General features: G+C 34.6%; 1 protein-coding gene and 1 pseudogene across 1 annotated transcript in view; both read left to right on the top strand.

Annotated features, from left to right (window-relative positions):
- The window catches only part of LOC105620172, a 16,136-nt pseudogene extending 7,496 nt beyond the window's left edge, over positions 1-8,640 (top strand).
- A 6,058-nt stretch (positions 8,641-14,698) lies between these two features.
- Positions 14,699-17,591, top strand: part of LOC105620171 (mitochondrial fission regulator 2-like) — a 29,879-nt gene continuing 26,986 nt past the window's right edge. The window contains 1 exon segment of the mRNA XM_012201676.1: positions 14,699-14,820. Coding sequence (XP_012057066.1) covers positions 14,699-14,820 — 122 coding nt within the window.

Here is a 17,591-nt window from a genome sequence, read left to right as displayed (position 1 = left end):
GGTCCTTGGTCGAGTCTACAGTATATATATATATATATATATATATAATAATTTTATATATATATATAATAATTTTTAACAGATGTTTACTAAGGAAAATAATATTATGAATTCACAAACAGAATCAAGCATGTTTTTAAATTGTCAAACATCTATTTCAAATACAAATAATTTTACGAAATTTTCATCTGGAACAATAAATAAGCCAGCGTGTTATATTGAGAATGCCATCAATCCGAAAAAAAAATATCACAACATTTTGTAATACAAAAAATTTTGTACCACAATGTACATTTTCAAATCGATTATTTCAAATACTTGTAATGATATAGAATCAACATCAATACTTAGCTCATCGATATCAATGAATAATAAATTCTTTATATATTCAAAAAGAATTTATTAATTTACAAAAAAATACAGCCACATTATTTTCTGTGAATCCTGCATCATCAAATATACTTCTATGTCGTCACACACTGTTAGAAATATAAACATGAGCTTCCTTTATATGTAAATGAAGCTTATGGTTATAAACGTAATTAAAAGTAATAAATAATTTAACTGAAAATTAAATTATAGTAGTTACTTAAATTTCATAAATTTTCATGAAAAATACATTAAATTTTATGTACATGTACACAAATATACTTTTTAGTTATAAATACATTAAATTTAATGTAATATCATGAAATTAAATTCAAATTGTGTAACTTAAAAGTTAATAAAATTTAAGAACATTTCTAACAGTGCAGTTCAATTCAAATACGAATAAATGTTATATATAATCCATCAGCAGTATATAAGTCGCATACATTAGTACGTGACACTTCACACGCTCAAGATGCATCCATTTGCACTAAAGGATTCACATCATCTTCATTTAAAAATTCTGAACAATCGGGCACATTGTCATATCAGCAACAATGCGTTAATACGTTAAATTTATCAGGTTTTTTTCATGGACAAGTATATCTTACCTATATTGCATATATATTTTACACATAGAAGAGAGTTGTCGAATGCGTATCACTTAACCTATTTTTTATTATATTTTCCATTTAGTATTGTTTTATAAACATTAGAAATTATAGCTTGAGATTTTTCGGACGCTTATTATTACATGTTTAACTTTCCACCAGTAACAAATTAATTTGTTAAGTCTTTATGTAATATGTTGAAAAAAGTACAATACGATTTAAGCCGATCGCTTAATCCTATAGTTTTTTTTTCATATAGTATTTTTTCAGCTATATTTATATACATATAATACTAATTAATGTTTATATATAATAATGTTATATATAATATTATATATAATATTATAATAATATTATTTAAATGACATTTTTATTTAACAGTAATTTTAAAAGTAAAAAGAGCTCTCGAGGTAGTAAAACGATTACTAATTATGATGAAAACTATTACCGAACAAAATAAAACAAACTTAGAAATTTCAGAAACATTTTCGGTAATACTATCGAAAAACACATATTAATTTTTTAACAGTAACATTTTTTAAAATTATTTTATTCTAAATCCATTAGATTTGATTTAACATATCTGTTAAATTTTTAGATAGCTAATGATTATTTCGAAGCTGATAATGATAAAGTATGTAATAATAAATATACAAATTAATAAATAAATAATTTCAAATTATTTTTAAATAACTTTTCGTAATTAAAAAATTTTATTGTAACTATTATAGGAAGAATTATTAACTCAAATTTTGGTTTTTATTTGCCTAAATAAAAAAAGATATACATTCAATTAAAATTTAATATAAATCACAATTGGAAGTTCTTGGTTCGAGATACTTTTCGATATTTATGGTTCTAGTATTGCTAATTATTCAGCTTCTGATAAAAGAGGTAATCGTCCTATTAATCAACAGTTATACAAAGGATTATTTGGTAAGATAATTTGGTATAATTCAAAAATCAAATTTTCAATGAATTATTCAATAAATACTTTTACTTTTTGCAAGAATGGGTCAATAATTGCAATCATGATGGCAATCATGATTGCAATCATGAGAAAATTTATGTCTTTTTGCGTGCTTAGAATCTAGAATCTATTCCATACTAAAGAATATAAAAATATAGAAGAAAGAATTAAAGAAAGATATAAAACAAAAAAAATCAACAAGTAATGAAAAAAAATAAAGTATAACTGTAAACCATGTTTATGAAGCTCGAGTTGCGTGGCAATCGCACAGTGATAGCGATCCCACTTTTCATCAATCCCTGATGCAATTTTCCCGGAATTTTTATAGGAATTATGACACCTACAAAAAATACTGAGAAAGTTTATATTCTTTTTAGAACATTTAGTATGCAATTTCTGCTATAAAAAATATGTAACATTTCTCTATAACTCAATATAATTTCTAAAAAAATATTTTCAAATTCTAAAATTTTATCAGAAATTATAGAATGAACAATTTTAGAATACCTTCTGTGACGAGTGTCAAAGAAGCGTCACATCACATAAAATATTGCAATAAAGAAATATAAGCAAAATACCTTTTTACTGAAATTTGTGACATGTTTATTATTCATATATAGGTTAATATTCATAATCCGATTTCACATATTCAATTTCATCTTACAGATATCTTAAAATGAAATGGCCATAAGGAGCATCTATGTATAAGATAAATTTTACGTTATTTAGATATAAGATCGGTCTACGAATATCGCGATTATAGTTTTATAAAAATTCATTAATAAAATCGCGGCTGAGGTTGATAAAAGAAAGAAAAATTGAGAGGTCCCAGGTTCGAATCCTGGCTGAGGTAATATTTTTCGCAATAAATGTTTTACTTTCTTTCTTTCTAATTTAATTTAGGGAGGATTATTAGCGTTTCAGAATGATTGTGTTGAAACCGAATATTATCGGCTCGCAATTATATCTGGAATAAATTGATTTAATAAAAAGAATATATAATGTATTAATTGTAACATCCAAAATTTGACCATTCTTAGCGTTCTTTATCGTATTTGATGTATTCACATATACGGTCGTATTTAAAATTCTTAATATAATTATAAATTTCGTTAAATTTTGAATATGTATCTCTTTCATCAATTAAAGGCCAAAAATCGGTGCATATAATAATTAATGAAGTATTGTTAAAATTTTTTGTGTGGATTATATATGCTTTTATAAACGTAACTAATCGATGTGACTGTGTAAGTAAAACGTGCGATGGATACATATTTGCGCCAATCGTGCCTCTTTTCTCTTTATTTTTATGAAATTTATATTTTTCTGAAATTTATATTATTACATTAATTACCAGTAAACGATTAAGACAAATAATACATTCTTATATGATTATTGCAATTAGTCGTTTACTTTTAAATCAACAATTGTAGGAAAAATAATGATTCAATGATATGCGTCCAACTTAATCGAATTGAAAGACCAATATTTACATGTAAATAAAATTTTATTACTTTAAAAAAATGGAAAAAAAAAATGTTTTTGTAATAATGTGTTTATCATAAATGTATTTAATATCAATCAATATTTTGTTTTAAATACTTATAACTATCATTTCAATGTATGTAAGAATTCTGATAATGAACTAAATTCCGAAAGAGATAATTAATAACTATTCAGACAGCACAACGTCCATTAGACGTCCACATCTGGTTTTTATTTAATCCGATGAACGTCTATGGACTTAGTACGAATTTTAAAAACATAGGAAACGCAACGTACAAAATATGTTCACATTTGGACATTTTAAAAGTGTTCATCTCATGCAAAGAATTTTCTAAATCTCGCGACGTGTTGTTTTCGCTGACTTGACAAGTGAAAATTTTTTTTAAGATTGCGAGGAGTTTTGTTAGTGTGAATGGACATCTTCTGAACGTCCCATGGACGTCTCTAGAACATCTGTGTTGTGTTAAAAATTTTCAACGACACAAAAGTCTGTACTGCATACTGTTTAGGTACATTATGGTACATTACTCATACCATATCAATACGGCATACTATCGACAAGAGAAAAACTGTGGAGAGCTCTAGTCGAAGACGAGATATACACTGATAACTGTATTGTAAAAGTGTTGTAAAAGTATAATTTTCTAATCTGAAAATAGTTATAATATTAAGATTAGACAGTAACTAGATATTCAGTTAAACTACACAAATTTCTATCAGATTCATATTGAACAGATGTATCATAACTATACATCCATGATTATATAGGTATTCGTGGATCATCGAAGTTTTCATCGAATTCTTGTCGAGCACACACCTTAGTCACTTAGCTGCGCATTTAATAGATAAAAGCAAAAATTTATAAAAACGATAAATCTCTCATGACTGAGAGATCTGAGAATAAAGTTGCATCAATATGCGACGATTGAAATCAAATAGACAAAGATCCCGATGATCAAAATGACATAACCTCACATATTGGTCATCTAACTAAATACTTACACAGGAAAAATCAGCTAATGAGGATACAATACTTAGCAGTACACTTAACAAAGTGATACAGAAGAGAAAAATTCCTCTTCTTATCGAGAGGCAAATGCAATAAGTTAAATTCAATTCCTAATCTAAGTGTAGCTAAGAATATTTCTAATGTCGTAGATGAGTCACCCATTATCATAACAACAGTTGAATATGGTGAAAGAACTAAAGGCAAAAATTAACAAACTAAAAGAAGAGAATAAAAGACTACAGAAACTTAATCATGAAAATAAAGAAAATCAAGAAGAAGTTGCGAACATACTCACGCACAATAAATTCGAAATACTTTCTAATAAGGCTGTAACACAATCATCTCAAGAAGAAGACGAAATGGACTGCCAAGAAACGAATTTTCTATTTCAATTAAGAAGGAAAAGTAGTCAGGATATGATTCATAATAAGAAGACAGAAACTTATCAACCAGTAGCAATTTAAAAGGAAGAGAGAGAATGCTCAATCTAAGGATCAACAGACTCCTCTTCAATAGATACAAAGAAAAAATAAACCTCCGCTGATCAACATCCTATATCAAAAGACCCTAAGGACATAATGCAACTATTAAAAGTAAATATGAAAGATTTGAATAATTTTTTTATTAAGCGAATTAATAAAACGGTAAGCATATTTTACAAATAGAGTCGTTAAACACAACTTTAAGTAGGCTAAAGAATTTTTAATAAAATGTAATACAAAATTTTATATTTATACTACTAAATCAGAAAAACCAATAACTTTATTATTGAAAGGCTTAAATAATTCATATGAGGAAAGAGAAGCATTAGAAGAGCTAAGATCTCTGAATATTAGCAATATGGAATTTCAAAAAGTAATAAGATTTTCCACAAACAGATCCAAATTAGATAAAATAATACTACCTATATTTATAGTATTATAAATTTCATCTATAAGTAAAGTAAATAATTTGAGAAAATTTAAATATCTTTTCCATCATGTGATTCACTGGGATACAATGATACAAAAAGACGTAATGCAATGTAAGAAATGCCAGCGCATAGGCCACACATTCAAATTGTAACCTTCCGTATAAATGCGTTAAATGTAATAATCAACAAACCGGGGGAATGCAGCTATCCACTGGGTACACAAATAAATAAAACGAAATTATTCTGCATAAATTGCAAAGATTACGATCACCCTGCGTCGTATAGACGTCCTAAAATAAGTCAAAAATAAAAAAAGATTAATTGATCTAAATCTAAATTTAAGCAATAAAAATAAAAATACTAAAAATAACAACAACAACTAAAAGATAATAAAACTTTACATTATATAAGCGAGATGTGGAAAAAAGGAATTTATCCCGAATCTTAACAAGCTATTTATCATATTAGAGCTACACAAGCCAGAAAACTATTACATAACAGCGGGCGACCTAAACGTCAACCATGTAAACTGGAAAAACGCAAACAATAATCCCAGAGGCATTACACTAAAATCTTGGATAGAAAATAATAACTTAACTTATAAAATCAGATTATTAAGTACTAGATATCCCTCTTATTTTAACGGCAACTTTTATTTAGATATAGTAATAGTTGGCGCAAGACATTTCATAATATCGAAAATGATAATGATCTAGAAAATGATAATGATCTAGAAATGATCTACCTTGTGATAGCGATCATGAAGCAGTCAAATATAGTGTATCCCTCAATAAAGAAACAGGGATTGAATTATTCCATTAATATAAAACCTAAATATAATTTAAAAAAAACAAACTGGGAAAAATTTAGTAAAACGCTACAACAAAACATACTAATATTATCCCTAATGACAGAAATTTATCAGTGCAAGAAATATATCAATATCTTAGAGAATCAGATGATAAAATATTGGAAACCATGGAAAAAATCGTACCTAAGATAAAAGAAAAAGATTCAATTAATCCTTACATAAATGATAAAATAAAAAAAACTAAAAAAACGAAAAATAAACTACTTATAAAAATACATCACTTCCAAAGGAAATGACGCAATTAACACTCAACGATTGTTATGTTTAAAGAACGAACTTAATGATATCAGAACAGACCTAAAATTAGAATTTTTATCTTCGATTAATAACTATTGGAAAGATAAAATAGGAAAAATTCTTAAAAACGATTCTACAAACATGTTCCCCCAACTAAACAGTATTTTCAGAAAAAAAGATTTAGCTAAAATAGCTACTTTAAAAATTCCATCTAAGTCACTCATTAAACAATGCTGAAATTGATATTTCTAATTTGAAAAAGAACAAAAATGATCATATTCTCATAAATAAGATAAGTTAAATATCATAGGAGCTTTGCTAGCAAATAATAAACTACTGATAATAGACCGCAACTCTACAATCTGATTGATGAAAAAATTAAGTCAAAGACCAAGTAGAAAATGAAAGAACGAATAATTCAGCATTAGGTATTCAATAATAAAAATACAGCCGACGACCTCCAACATGAAGTTTATAAAAACTATTTTATTAATACTTTAGATCTATCTAAAAAATTCTATCTAAGAAACTGAATAAGAAAAAATCCTTTGGTCTGGATGATCTTAATATAATTTTCAAAAAAAAATATATATATATATATAAACAGCCAAAGTGATTGCAATACCAAAAAAAAAAAATAAAGATAAAACTAACCCATCAAGTTATAGACCCATAAGCCTTCAGCAAATTATTTGAGACAATTATCAATGATCATATTGTAGCTTTCTGCAAAACTAACGAAATCATACCAGAAAGTTTGGCTTCAACATAAACATTCCACTATCCATGTAATTAACAAACTAATATCGGATATAAATTGAGCGCTTAATAATAAAAAATGTCTGGGTGCATGCCTAATAAGCATGCCTAATAGATCTTGAGAAAGCCTTTGATATTGTATGACTAGACAGATTAATATATAAATTAATAAAAAAGAACCTTCCAGAACACTTAACTAAAATCATGATAAATGTGGTTTCTAACAGATCGCTAATAACAGCATAGGGAGATACTCTCTCAAATAAGACATTTCAAATTAACAACGGATTATAACAGGGCACAGTTAATTCACCTATATTGTTTAATATTTAAGTGGCTTTAAAAATATTCGAATTAACTCAATCAAATAAGCCTCAAGCTATTGCATTCGCGGACGATCTGATAGTATACTCGGTGAACAATTGGCCTTCCAAAATCCAATAGACGTTACAAGAAACATTCAGAAAACTAGAATACTATTATCATACATGGAAATTACAAATTAGACAAATGTGAAACGATATTACTTAGAGCAAACTTAACGTATGCGAACAACAACGTAAGGAAAATATATAAAACATTTCACATTGAGAGCGCCCCAATGGATAACAAAACACAAAGAATCCTTCATAAAAAGTCTGTCAAATATCTTGGAATCAATCTCGATGAGAGATTGCATCATAAAAACCCATGTGGATATATAGTTGATGAAAGCCACTAATTCATGCAACAAAAAAGACTATTTTACTCCAAATATATCCAAAGATTAAATTAATCTGCTATCAACTACTAGTTAGGCGATAATTACATACGGATGTCCTATATGGTTCAATATGAGTACATCTCTTATGGAGAAGATCCGATTATTTGAAAGAGTTTACGCGCTTGTCTAAATACATATAGATCGAAACATACGGATTACACAAAATATGTTAGCAATAGTATCTTGTACAGTAAAGCTAATATTCCTCGAATACAATTTCATAATTAAATTAATTCGCGATCACTACTTTCAAGCGAGCGAGCAAGATTAAAGAAAATAGTCTAATATATGGCGCCTTGTATCCAAATCCAATATATTACGAAAAAGTCTTGTCATCCGGTTTCCTCCGGAAGCATTTCTATATTTGGATCAAAAAGGACGACTTTATTCAAGACGAGCGTGATATATAGCGATGATACCACTGATATATGATTATCCTAATAAAAAATTTGGATATTCCCCACATTCATCAAGCGCTGATCCTAATATTAAATGCCGTTATAAATACAAAGCAAAATCTTGTTTTCTGATTGATTGCAGAGGGTCGTACGACGCACGTCGAATCCAGTGTGAATCCAGCATCAGGCTTAAGTCCCCACAGTATAGAGAAGTACATACAATATGGACACTGAGCGTCGGCATCTTTGATACAGTGGATCCCAGGTTATAACTCGTCGCCATGTTGTGGGTTGGAAAGGCGCTTATAAATTTGAGTTTTTGTAAAGCTACAGAATGATTTTTCTAAAAAAAACAAAATAATTCGGTCATGTCATGAAATTTGTTTATAGCGAATATATTTTTGAATCAGAATTATATAATAATTTAATACATATTAATGAACTCATTATATAATAATATTAAACAGTAATAAGTAAATTAAAAATAATAATTGATTAAATACTTATAAAAATTGTAATTGAATAATTATGTATGAAAAAATAATATATTGCTTAAAAATTGTAATTAAATGTGAAGTTGTAATTTAATTATATACGTATACACAAACGCACGTCCGCACATACGCACATGCATGCACGCATACTTTATTATGAGAATACTTTATCATACAAATATAACAGTCTACACAATATAGCATCTCCGAAAAAATTTGATTTAATTTTTTAATAAAACTTAATTTTATTAATCCTTTGTCATATTTTTCTCTCATAAATTAAAAGAAATTAAGCTTTGTACGATGTATTACGGTTCTTACCCGTAGTACTCATGTTTGACCCGATTTCTTTAGCACAAGTCTCACACAATATTGTAGGAGAAAGGGTTAATTATATTTTATGGGAAGGAAATCCAGCTAACCTAACCTAACCTAACTTAGCCTGCAATATCACATTGCTGAAGGCAGCCACATTCCTGGTTGGAAATAGATGCATGCACACTAAAAATTGGGGATCACATAAAAAGTGCAGTGTCCATACTGTATGTATTTTTACTGTGCCTAATGTGTATTTATCGCGTATCGCGTAACCGTATAATCAGAAGCGATCTGTGTTGTGATTTTGCATTTTATTGTTGATTGGTTACGCGATATGCGATACGCGGTAAATATATCACATGGAGCTTCACCCTGAGGATGAAATTACTCGATGCGGAAAAAGGCTGCAGAATAGAAAATGCATCATTGAAACCAATTAGTGCAAAATAATTGGTTGACGCATTCTCTATTCCGCAGTCTTTTTCACACCGTGTAATTTCACCTTAAGGGTATTTATCCATGCAACGGAATAGTATAAAGATGCCTTTTCATGCTGACGCTCAATGCACATTTTTAGCGTCAAAATAAGTCATGTGATTAAAATTAATGCTTGATATTCATCAATTTCTATCGATTTATTTTGACGCCGAAATGAGCGGCATGAAAAAGCATCTTTCGTGGAACGAGATCGGAATCAATCACAAAAGGTTTGTTTGTATTGTATTGCTCTAATATGCTTAAATATGCTCCTATCACTCTAATGCGATTATTAGAGTGAGTAAGAATTATGGCAGGAGCATATTAGAGCAAGTTGGAGTATGCGACGCGAACAAATTTCAGCATTCCGCACCAATTGCAGTAAAAAGGTTTTATAATGTAATTACTTCTTGGAGACAAAAAGAAAATAGTTGTTCGTTTTGTCTCTCAGGAGCTGCTCGGGGTCGAATAAACTCAGCACATTTAAAATGTAGGATTCTCACTATGTACGACATCCATACGACATCCGACTTTCATCATAACAAGAAGGCCTGGTCTACAATCAGTCGGAAGACGTTGTCGTATATTGTATGGTGGAAATAAAAAGATATGCTCATTTCTCGAACACATTTTCTGCGCAATGACTGAAATCTGCCACCTTCACGCATGATTATATAATACATAGTAACACAAGTCAGTCGCATTCAAAGTGTTAGTTTTATCAAAAATAAGTTTAAAGTTAATTTAATTAGTCTTTTAAAAGTAATCTTTTAAAAGTTTTATTATACAGATTTATATTTTATTTTTATTTTATTTGCTATGCCGTCGTGTTCAATAAAAAACTGTCAATAAAAAGCTGCATAATAACTCGCACAAAAAATAAGTTATTTATGCTTTCCAAAAGAAGAAGAATTAATCGAAAAATGGAAAGTTTTATATAAAGAGAATATTAATCCTAAAATTGATATATATAATAAATTTATGAAAGTAAAAAAATAATTGAAAATATAAGAAAATTTGTTAAATAACTTTTTGTAGCTCATATCTATTTTCAACACTTTCATCCTACACAATTTGAAAATATAAGAAAATTTATTAAATAACTTTTTGTAGCTCATATCTATTTTCAACACTTTCATCTTACACAATTTGAAGATAGATCATGGTGCAGAATTTCCCCTTTGTGGACTGCCACCTCGTGGTGAGGGAGCTTCCCTTTAGGTTCCCTTTGTAGGAGGATATAAGAGCAGTACGGATTTTTCTGTTAAATAGGAGGAGTCTGTAAATCGGATCCGGCCAAGGGAATCTCTCTCCTTCGAAGCGGGGACTCCTGAGCATCTTGTTCTTGTTAGGATGGATCCCCAATGTGCCGGTGGCGGCCCTGATTTCAATGGTACAGTATTGTTAGAGGGAGCATTGCCACTTGGGAGGAAGATGGATGAGTACTTGTCTGCAGGGGGGGGGGGTGTATGGTATCTTTCAATCATATGATAGGAAGGAAGAGTCCCCGAGAGTTCCTTAACTCAGTGCACTGGGGATTCTCTGTCGATGAGGTGCGGACTCTGTCCGTAGAGGAGATCGAGGAGTCGCGTGGACTTATTCCACGTCTTTCCTGGAGAAGGAGCTGCGTGGCCGCTCGGCGCATATTCCGTGATGCCCGGTGTATCCACGACGGCGCCCTTTCCGAACCCGACCACCGGGAGGTGGGAATGCATGCTGGCTGTCACGGTGGCTAAGGTCCGAAAGGGGCGCCGCTTCTCTGACTCGACCTATCCGTGACGCCATCCTCATAGACGGAGGTGGGGGACCTCCGAAAACCGCGGGAGTGGGGCTTGCCTCGCCCGCAGTGAGTAAAGGATTAGAGACCAGTGCACCCGATGTAACATTCCTAGTGCCCACTCCATATCGACCCCTTGGGAGAACTCGGGGCCCTCTCTAGGTCATGTTTCTGGGGAGATGAGGGCACGCCCGGTTGGAACCATCACGGAAAAAGAGATCAACCAATAATGGCAGACACCAAAACTAAAACTATACCAATCGCACAATGGAGATCGCACAACAAAGGGTGAAGGGGAGAAGATGGAAGTCCTTCGTAAGGCGCGTCTTGACCCTGCTAGTAGCAAGGCCAGAGTATGCCGAAGTAGCCTCTACAGCCGCCAAGATCACCACTGGCTGTAACGAACAGCTAATATCGAGCTGCGTCATCAGTCTCGAATCACTCGGGAACAAGGAAGACCGCAAGAGATTGGCCTCCTTTGTAATATTCTCTTCGGAGGAGGAATCCTCGAAGAACGTAGGAGGCCAGCCCCGCTCACGTAGGGAAATTTACGGCCGAAACCAGGGCTAAAATTCTGGATGGATCATAGGGCGGTCCTCGATCCAGAAGTTAAGATCATCTCCATGTCCGCGAAAAAAAGAAAGGGCAATCGAACTCGTGGAAGAATACGACGAGCAGGGCCTGGAAGAAAGAAAGAAAAAAACTCAATCGAAAGTTCGTGTACCTTCACTGCCGGAATATTCTCCTTGAGAGGGAGAAGGAGGATACGGTCTTCCGTTGCACGATGTGACTGGACGGAGCGACGACCTATGTTGGGAATCAGCTATGGTCGGGCCAAGAGAGCCCGACTTCTACTTTAAAAGTAGTTAAATCCATCGACCTAATGAAAACGCGGGGGGCGACCTGCTCCGGAGGGTGAATCCCTCCGGAGGATAGGGAACCTTGCGTTCCAATGGTGGCGACCGAGGAGGACATGAGGGCACCGTACTTCAGGCTGCCTCTGCAGGGAGTTGTAAAACAAATGAATTCCCTGGCGAGGATAGAGTCGCATCTGTTGGCGGGAGGCCTTCCAAGGTCAAACTTCTAGGGAGAGAGGGGGCAACGAGCGAGAAATATGGGGCGCTCTTGAGCGTCTCTTCCCTCGTCTTCTGTGAAAGATGGACGTGATCCCCATAGTGCCGCTGCCAAAATCGCGGCCAAAAAAATTAGCCATCAACTGAGCGGCCCCCCACCCTCGCTCATTCGATGGAGGGGAAGGGATCGTTTTTGGAGGTGAATCCGGGGCAGAGAGGGAAAAAAAACAATCCCTCCTTCTTCTCCTCAATGGGGGACGCGCTGCTTACCGCGACTTCAAGCCTCCCTCTCGCCGGAGGTAGTGAGTGCAACGCAGGCATAGCCGCCAATGATCTGGACAAGTCGTTTCTAAGGTAGCCAAAAGAACGATTGCCAAAACCAAGAGGACCAAGGCGGCATCAACCGTCCGCATAGGAGAAGGCCTCCTCTTACTAAAGCCGAGGGAGATGTTTCAAGAAGAGGGTGCTCTCGAAGGGCGCATCCTCGGTACACCTCTCATCGGTACGCCTCTCTTCCTGAGCTGCCCTATCTAGCCCCCCCTCCACAGTTGTAATCTCAATTACGTGCGCGGATGTGATGAGACTCGCGAGGATAAGAATTAGCCTCGCCGAGCTGGAAATCTTAGACTCAAGAAGGCTGTTACAGGCACCTTCATTTGGGAGATCCACGGAAAGGAGAACGGAGCGAAGATAGACAAGTTCAGGAGATGTTGGCGGCTAAGTTCCGCGAAGTTTTCGCCACAAGAGACGATGTTAAAATATCTCGACTGTCGAGTTTAGATTAATGGGCCTCGACGACTTGGCCACAACTTTAGAGATGGCCGAGGAAAGCCGCATTAGCGGATGTCCCCCGCAGGACATCAAAGTGAGAGATATAAATAAGACTTAATGGTCTGGGGGCATGCTGAATACGGTGCCCAAACGGGTGTGGGAAAAAAAGCGCTCGCAACCCCACGCATAAGAATCGGTCCAGCTGTCGGGTGTTGTTCCCTTGTCAGGGGACTACAATGCTACAGATGCCTGGTAGCTGGATATGTGCAGAGTACATGCACAAGCAAGGTCGCTCCGGCTGTTGTTATAGATGCGGAGGGATCAGCCATAAGACGAGAGAATGTTGGCAGAAGCTGAAATGCCCAACTTGTAAGGAGTTAGGCAAACCAGCAGAATAGAATTTTGTAGCAAAGGCTGTAATGCAGCCAAGAAAATGAAAGGAAGTCCCAAGGAATCCATAAAGCAGCCAATGGCTGATAGCCGCCGGTCGACGGCGATTACTGAGAGGATGAAGATGGAGGACGGCCATCGGCCGGCGGTAATTAAGAGAATGGAGATGGAGGAATTTCAAACGATCAATAAGATAAATGACCAATAGGCTCCTCCAAACCAATTTAAATCACTCGAGCGGGGCTCAGAAGATGTTTCTCCAGAGCCTCGCCGAGAGTGGGGGGCTGGCTATTGCCGCAGACCTATACATGATCCCAGAAAACAACAGAGACTTCTGAGGTCGGAGTGGCGATAGTCAACCAACATGCGCACGAATCCCCATCGATGATACCAATTTCGGTGAGGAGAGATTCCTACTAGATAAGTGGGGGTCCATGGATGTGCTATTTCCTTCCTAGCATAAGCAGCAGGGAATACGAAGAGTCCTTGAAATCCTTAGAGGGAGGGCACATATATAGACGCTCCCCCAGGCCTATCATGGTGAGAGGGGACGCTTTTTGCCATTGGGAGGGAACACTCATGCCATTGAATAGGAATTTCTGACCATTGACTCCAAGGACGATTGCACCCTGCTATGGGTAGCGGCACTCGGCCTCGTCCTCAATAGAGGTCGGGTGAGCACGTTTGTGGGCGGCTGAGAGGAGTTCATAGATATTTCATGGGCCTTTCCCATAGTGGCCAAAAGAATCAAGGAATAGAAAGTGGCCGTCTCCTTGGATGAACAATCAGATCAGCGCATCATCTATAATGTCTCTCACGGAGATGCAAACAAGACGCCGCCACTAAAGGGAAGAGAAGCGTTGGGTCCTCAAGAAGTTGGACCCCTTGAAATCTCGACATGGCCGGAACGCCGGCCTGATATAACGGCAGAAGAAATAACGGAAGAGGCTGACTGACTCGGGGATGTTATATGGCGTGCGTGTGACGCGTCGATGTCCCAGAGCAAACTTATATATAGTCCGCAGGACAACCTACTGGTCCAAGGAATTCGGAATTTCTCCGCTCCACAATGGCCGCCAGGAGAAGGCCTATTCGCGGGTCAGAAGGAGACGAGGCAAGAAGCCAAAGAGAAATGAAGGGGTCCCCGAGGGCCGCTTCAGGAGGGCGAAGGTATCGATTTGGAAGGAGTTTTTTTCTCTTTCCTCGATCAAAATCTATGGAGGAGACAAATAAGATCGCAAAAAACAAGCGACCATGGGTTCCCCCAATAACCGAGATCCAGGACGTCTAGACAGGATAGTGGGAGAGGGAGATCCCAACTAGATCCGGCCCACCGGTCGGATGGATGGAGAGGGACTAAGTGCCAATGGAACTTGTCAAAACTTGGGGTGCCAAAAAGAGATATCAACTTCATACACGTTTATTGAGAATGTCACTTTTATTAATGTTTTATTCGATTTTATTGATATTTAATATCAAATATTATTCGCAACATTATTTGTAACAGCAGTACTTACAGCTCTGAATGTACACAGAAGGATTTTCTAGTCTATAATGTACGAATAATTCAAAATTATCTTAGAGATATCTTTAGAAATTATCTTATAAACAGAGGATTTGTTTTTTTGTGGCTGAATCAGAGTACACTTTTGGAATTTAAAGTGAGATAAGTGTGTGTTTAATATTAATATTAGGCGAAAGCGAGTTCTAATGCAAGATTGTCAATAAAAATGACATTCTCGATAGTGCATTGAATTCATTTTGAAAATTCCTACGATATTATGGAAAAAATTGTATGGTCATTTAAAAAATTCAAGATAATCTTGATTGAAAAAAAAACTTTCTGTTATCTCGCATATTGTAGCCTGATGAAACAGATGAATATTTAATTTTCAACTTTTTCTTTTAAAGAAATCCTAAAGTCGCCTGTATTATTGGATAAATCATATAATTTTTGTATAACAATTACTTTTTTCCTCTTTTACAAATTTGAAAATCCTTTTCCAGGACTAAAATATACACATTAATACGTATCTATGAAATTTATGCGAGAGAATGTAAAAAAATTTCAAAATTGAGATCTTTATTATTTTTTAGTTCAATATGACACTCTAGAACTGTCATATCGTGACAATATTTGCTTCGTATAAAAACCGTGTAATTTGTACTTCCACAGACTAATAGCTTGCATGAAAAAACAACGTGGATTTTTTAAAATTGAATTTAGACGTCTAATTAAAAAATTTATTGTTATACGAAAAATGTGCAAGTGTGACATGCATGAATGAGATATTGATGTAATAGTATATAAGGTGTCAGTGACACGTAAATCATCTGTGTGTATGTTCTACTTACTCTATGATCAATCTTTAGGATCCCCTTAATTATTGGAAGTGTCTAAAGAAATCATGTAAACCATTACGTTAAATATCTTGTATGCAATCATTATCCATTGATCATCTATGTTATTGTATATAGTCGATATCTAATATTATACATATGTCCAACATTTTTATTCTTGCAGTAGGCATGGATAAAATAGGTAATTAAAAAAGATATCTAATGATATAATTTTGTTGTATTGGGAGTACAAATTAGTTCGGTCCGTTTCCCTAAAGATGGCTCCAGCTATTGTGAATAGTGACAACTGATTTTGGCGGTTTCAGAGAGGTTAATCTGCTAATAATATTCAGCTTATATCGCTTTGAATTTCATACAAAAACTTTGATTTTTACTGTGTTTGAAATGTCGAATTTTGTGTTAACTAAGCAGCATTTGTGAGAAGTTGTGATTTTCTACTTTAATTGGAAGAAAAGTGCGGCTGAAGCCCATCGAATGCTTGTCGAAGTTTATGGTGACACTGCTCCAACTGATAAATCATGTAAGGAATGGTTTCGACGTTTCAAGGATGGAGATTTCAGCGTTGAAGACAAGCCTCGCTCTGGATAGCCAAAAAAATTCGAAGACAAAGAATTAGAGGCATTACTCGAAGAAGATCAGAGTCAAACGCAAGAGGAGCTTGCAGAATCATTGGAGGTAACTCAACAAGCCGTTTCTGTACGATTGAGAGCCATGGAAATGATTCAAAAACAAGGAAGTTGGGTGCCTTATGAATTGAAACCGAGAGACATTGAAAGGCTATTTTTCACTTGCGAACAGCTAATTCAAAGACAACAGAGAAAAGATTTTTTTGCATTGGATTGTAACTAGAGATGAGAAATGAATATGCTACGACAATCCCAAGAAGAAAAAATACTACGCTAAGCCCGGTCAATCGTTGCCATCGATCTCAACATCAACACCATGGCCGAACATTCATGGTTCGAAGATCATGCTCTGTATCTAGTGGGACCAAAAGGATCTTGTTTACTATGAGCTGCTGAAACCTGGCGATTCCATTACGGGCGATCGACTACAATTGATTCGTTTGAGTCGTGCATTGCGAGAAAAACGGTCAGAATACGAGCAAAGATATAATGATAAAATTATTCTTCTTCATGACAACGCTCGGCCTCAGTCGCTAAAATCGTAAAAAAATATTTAGAAACGCTCAAATGGGATGTTTTATCGCACCTGCCATATCCTCCGGACATTGCTCCTTCTGATTACTGGCTGTTCTGAAGGATGCAGCAAGGTTCACTTCTTTCGCAGAAATCGAAAATTGACTCCAAAATTGGAGTCGCCTCTAAAGACGAGTTATTTTTTCGAGATGGAATTCGAAAATTGCCTGAGAGATGGGAAAAAATAGTAGGCAGCGATGGACAATACTTTAATTGATCTGTTCATTCATTTTGTTTTTGGTAAATTAAAATTAGTACTAACTAAAAAAATAGGTAATTACCAAAATTTAATTTAGTACTACCCTAATACTAGANACTGCCAAGG

Source organism: Atta cephalotes (genome assembly GCF_000143395.1).
Source record: "Atta cephalotes unplaced genomic scaffold scaffold00024, whole genome shotgun sequence".
In the NCBI taxonomy this organism is placed as follows: domain Eukaryota; kingdom Metazoa; phylum Arthropoda; class Insecta; order Hymenoptera; family Formicidae; genus Atta; species Atta cephalotes.
Note: the sequence above shows the minus strand (reverse complement) of the source record. Positions and strands in the feature narration are given on the sequence as shown.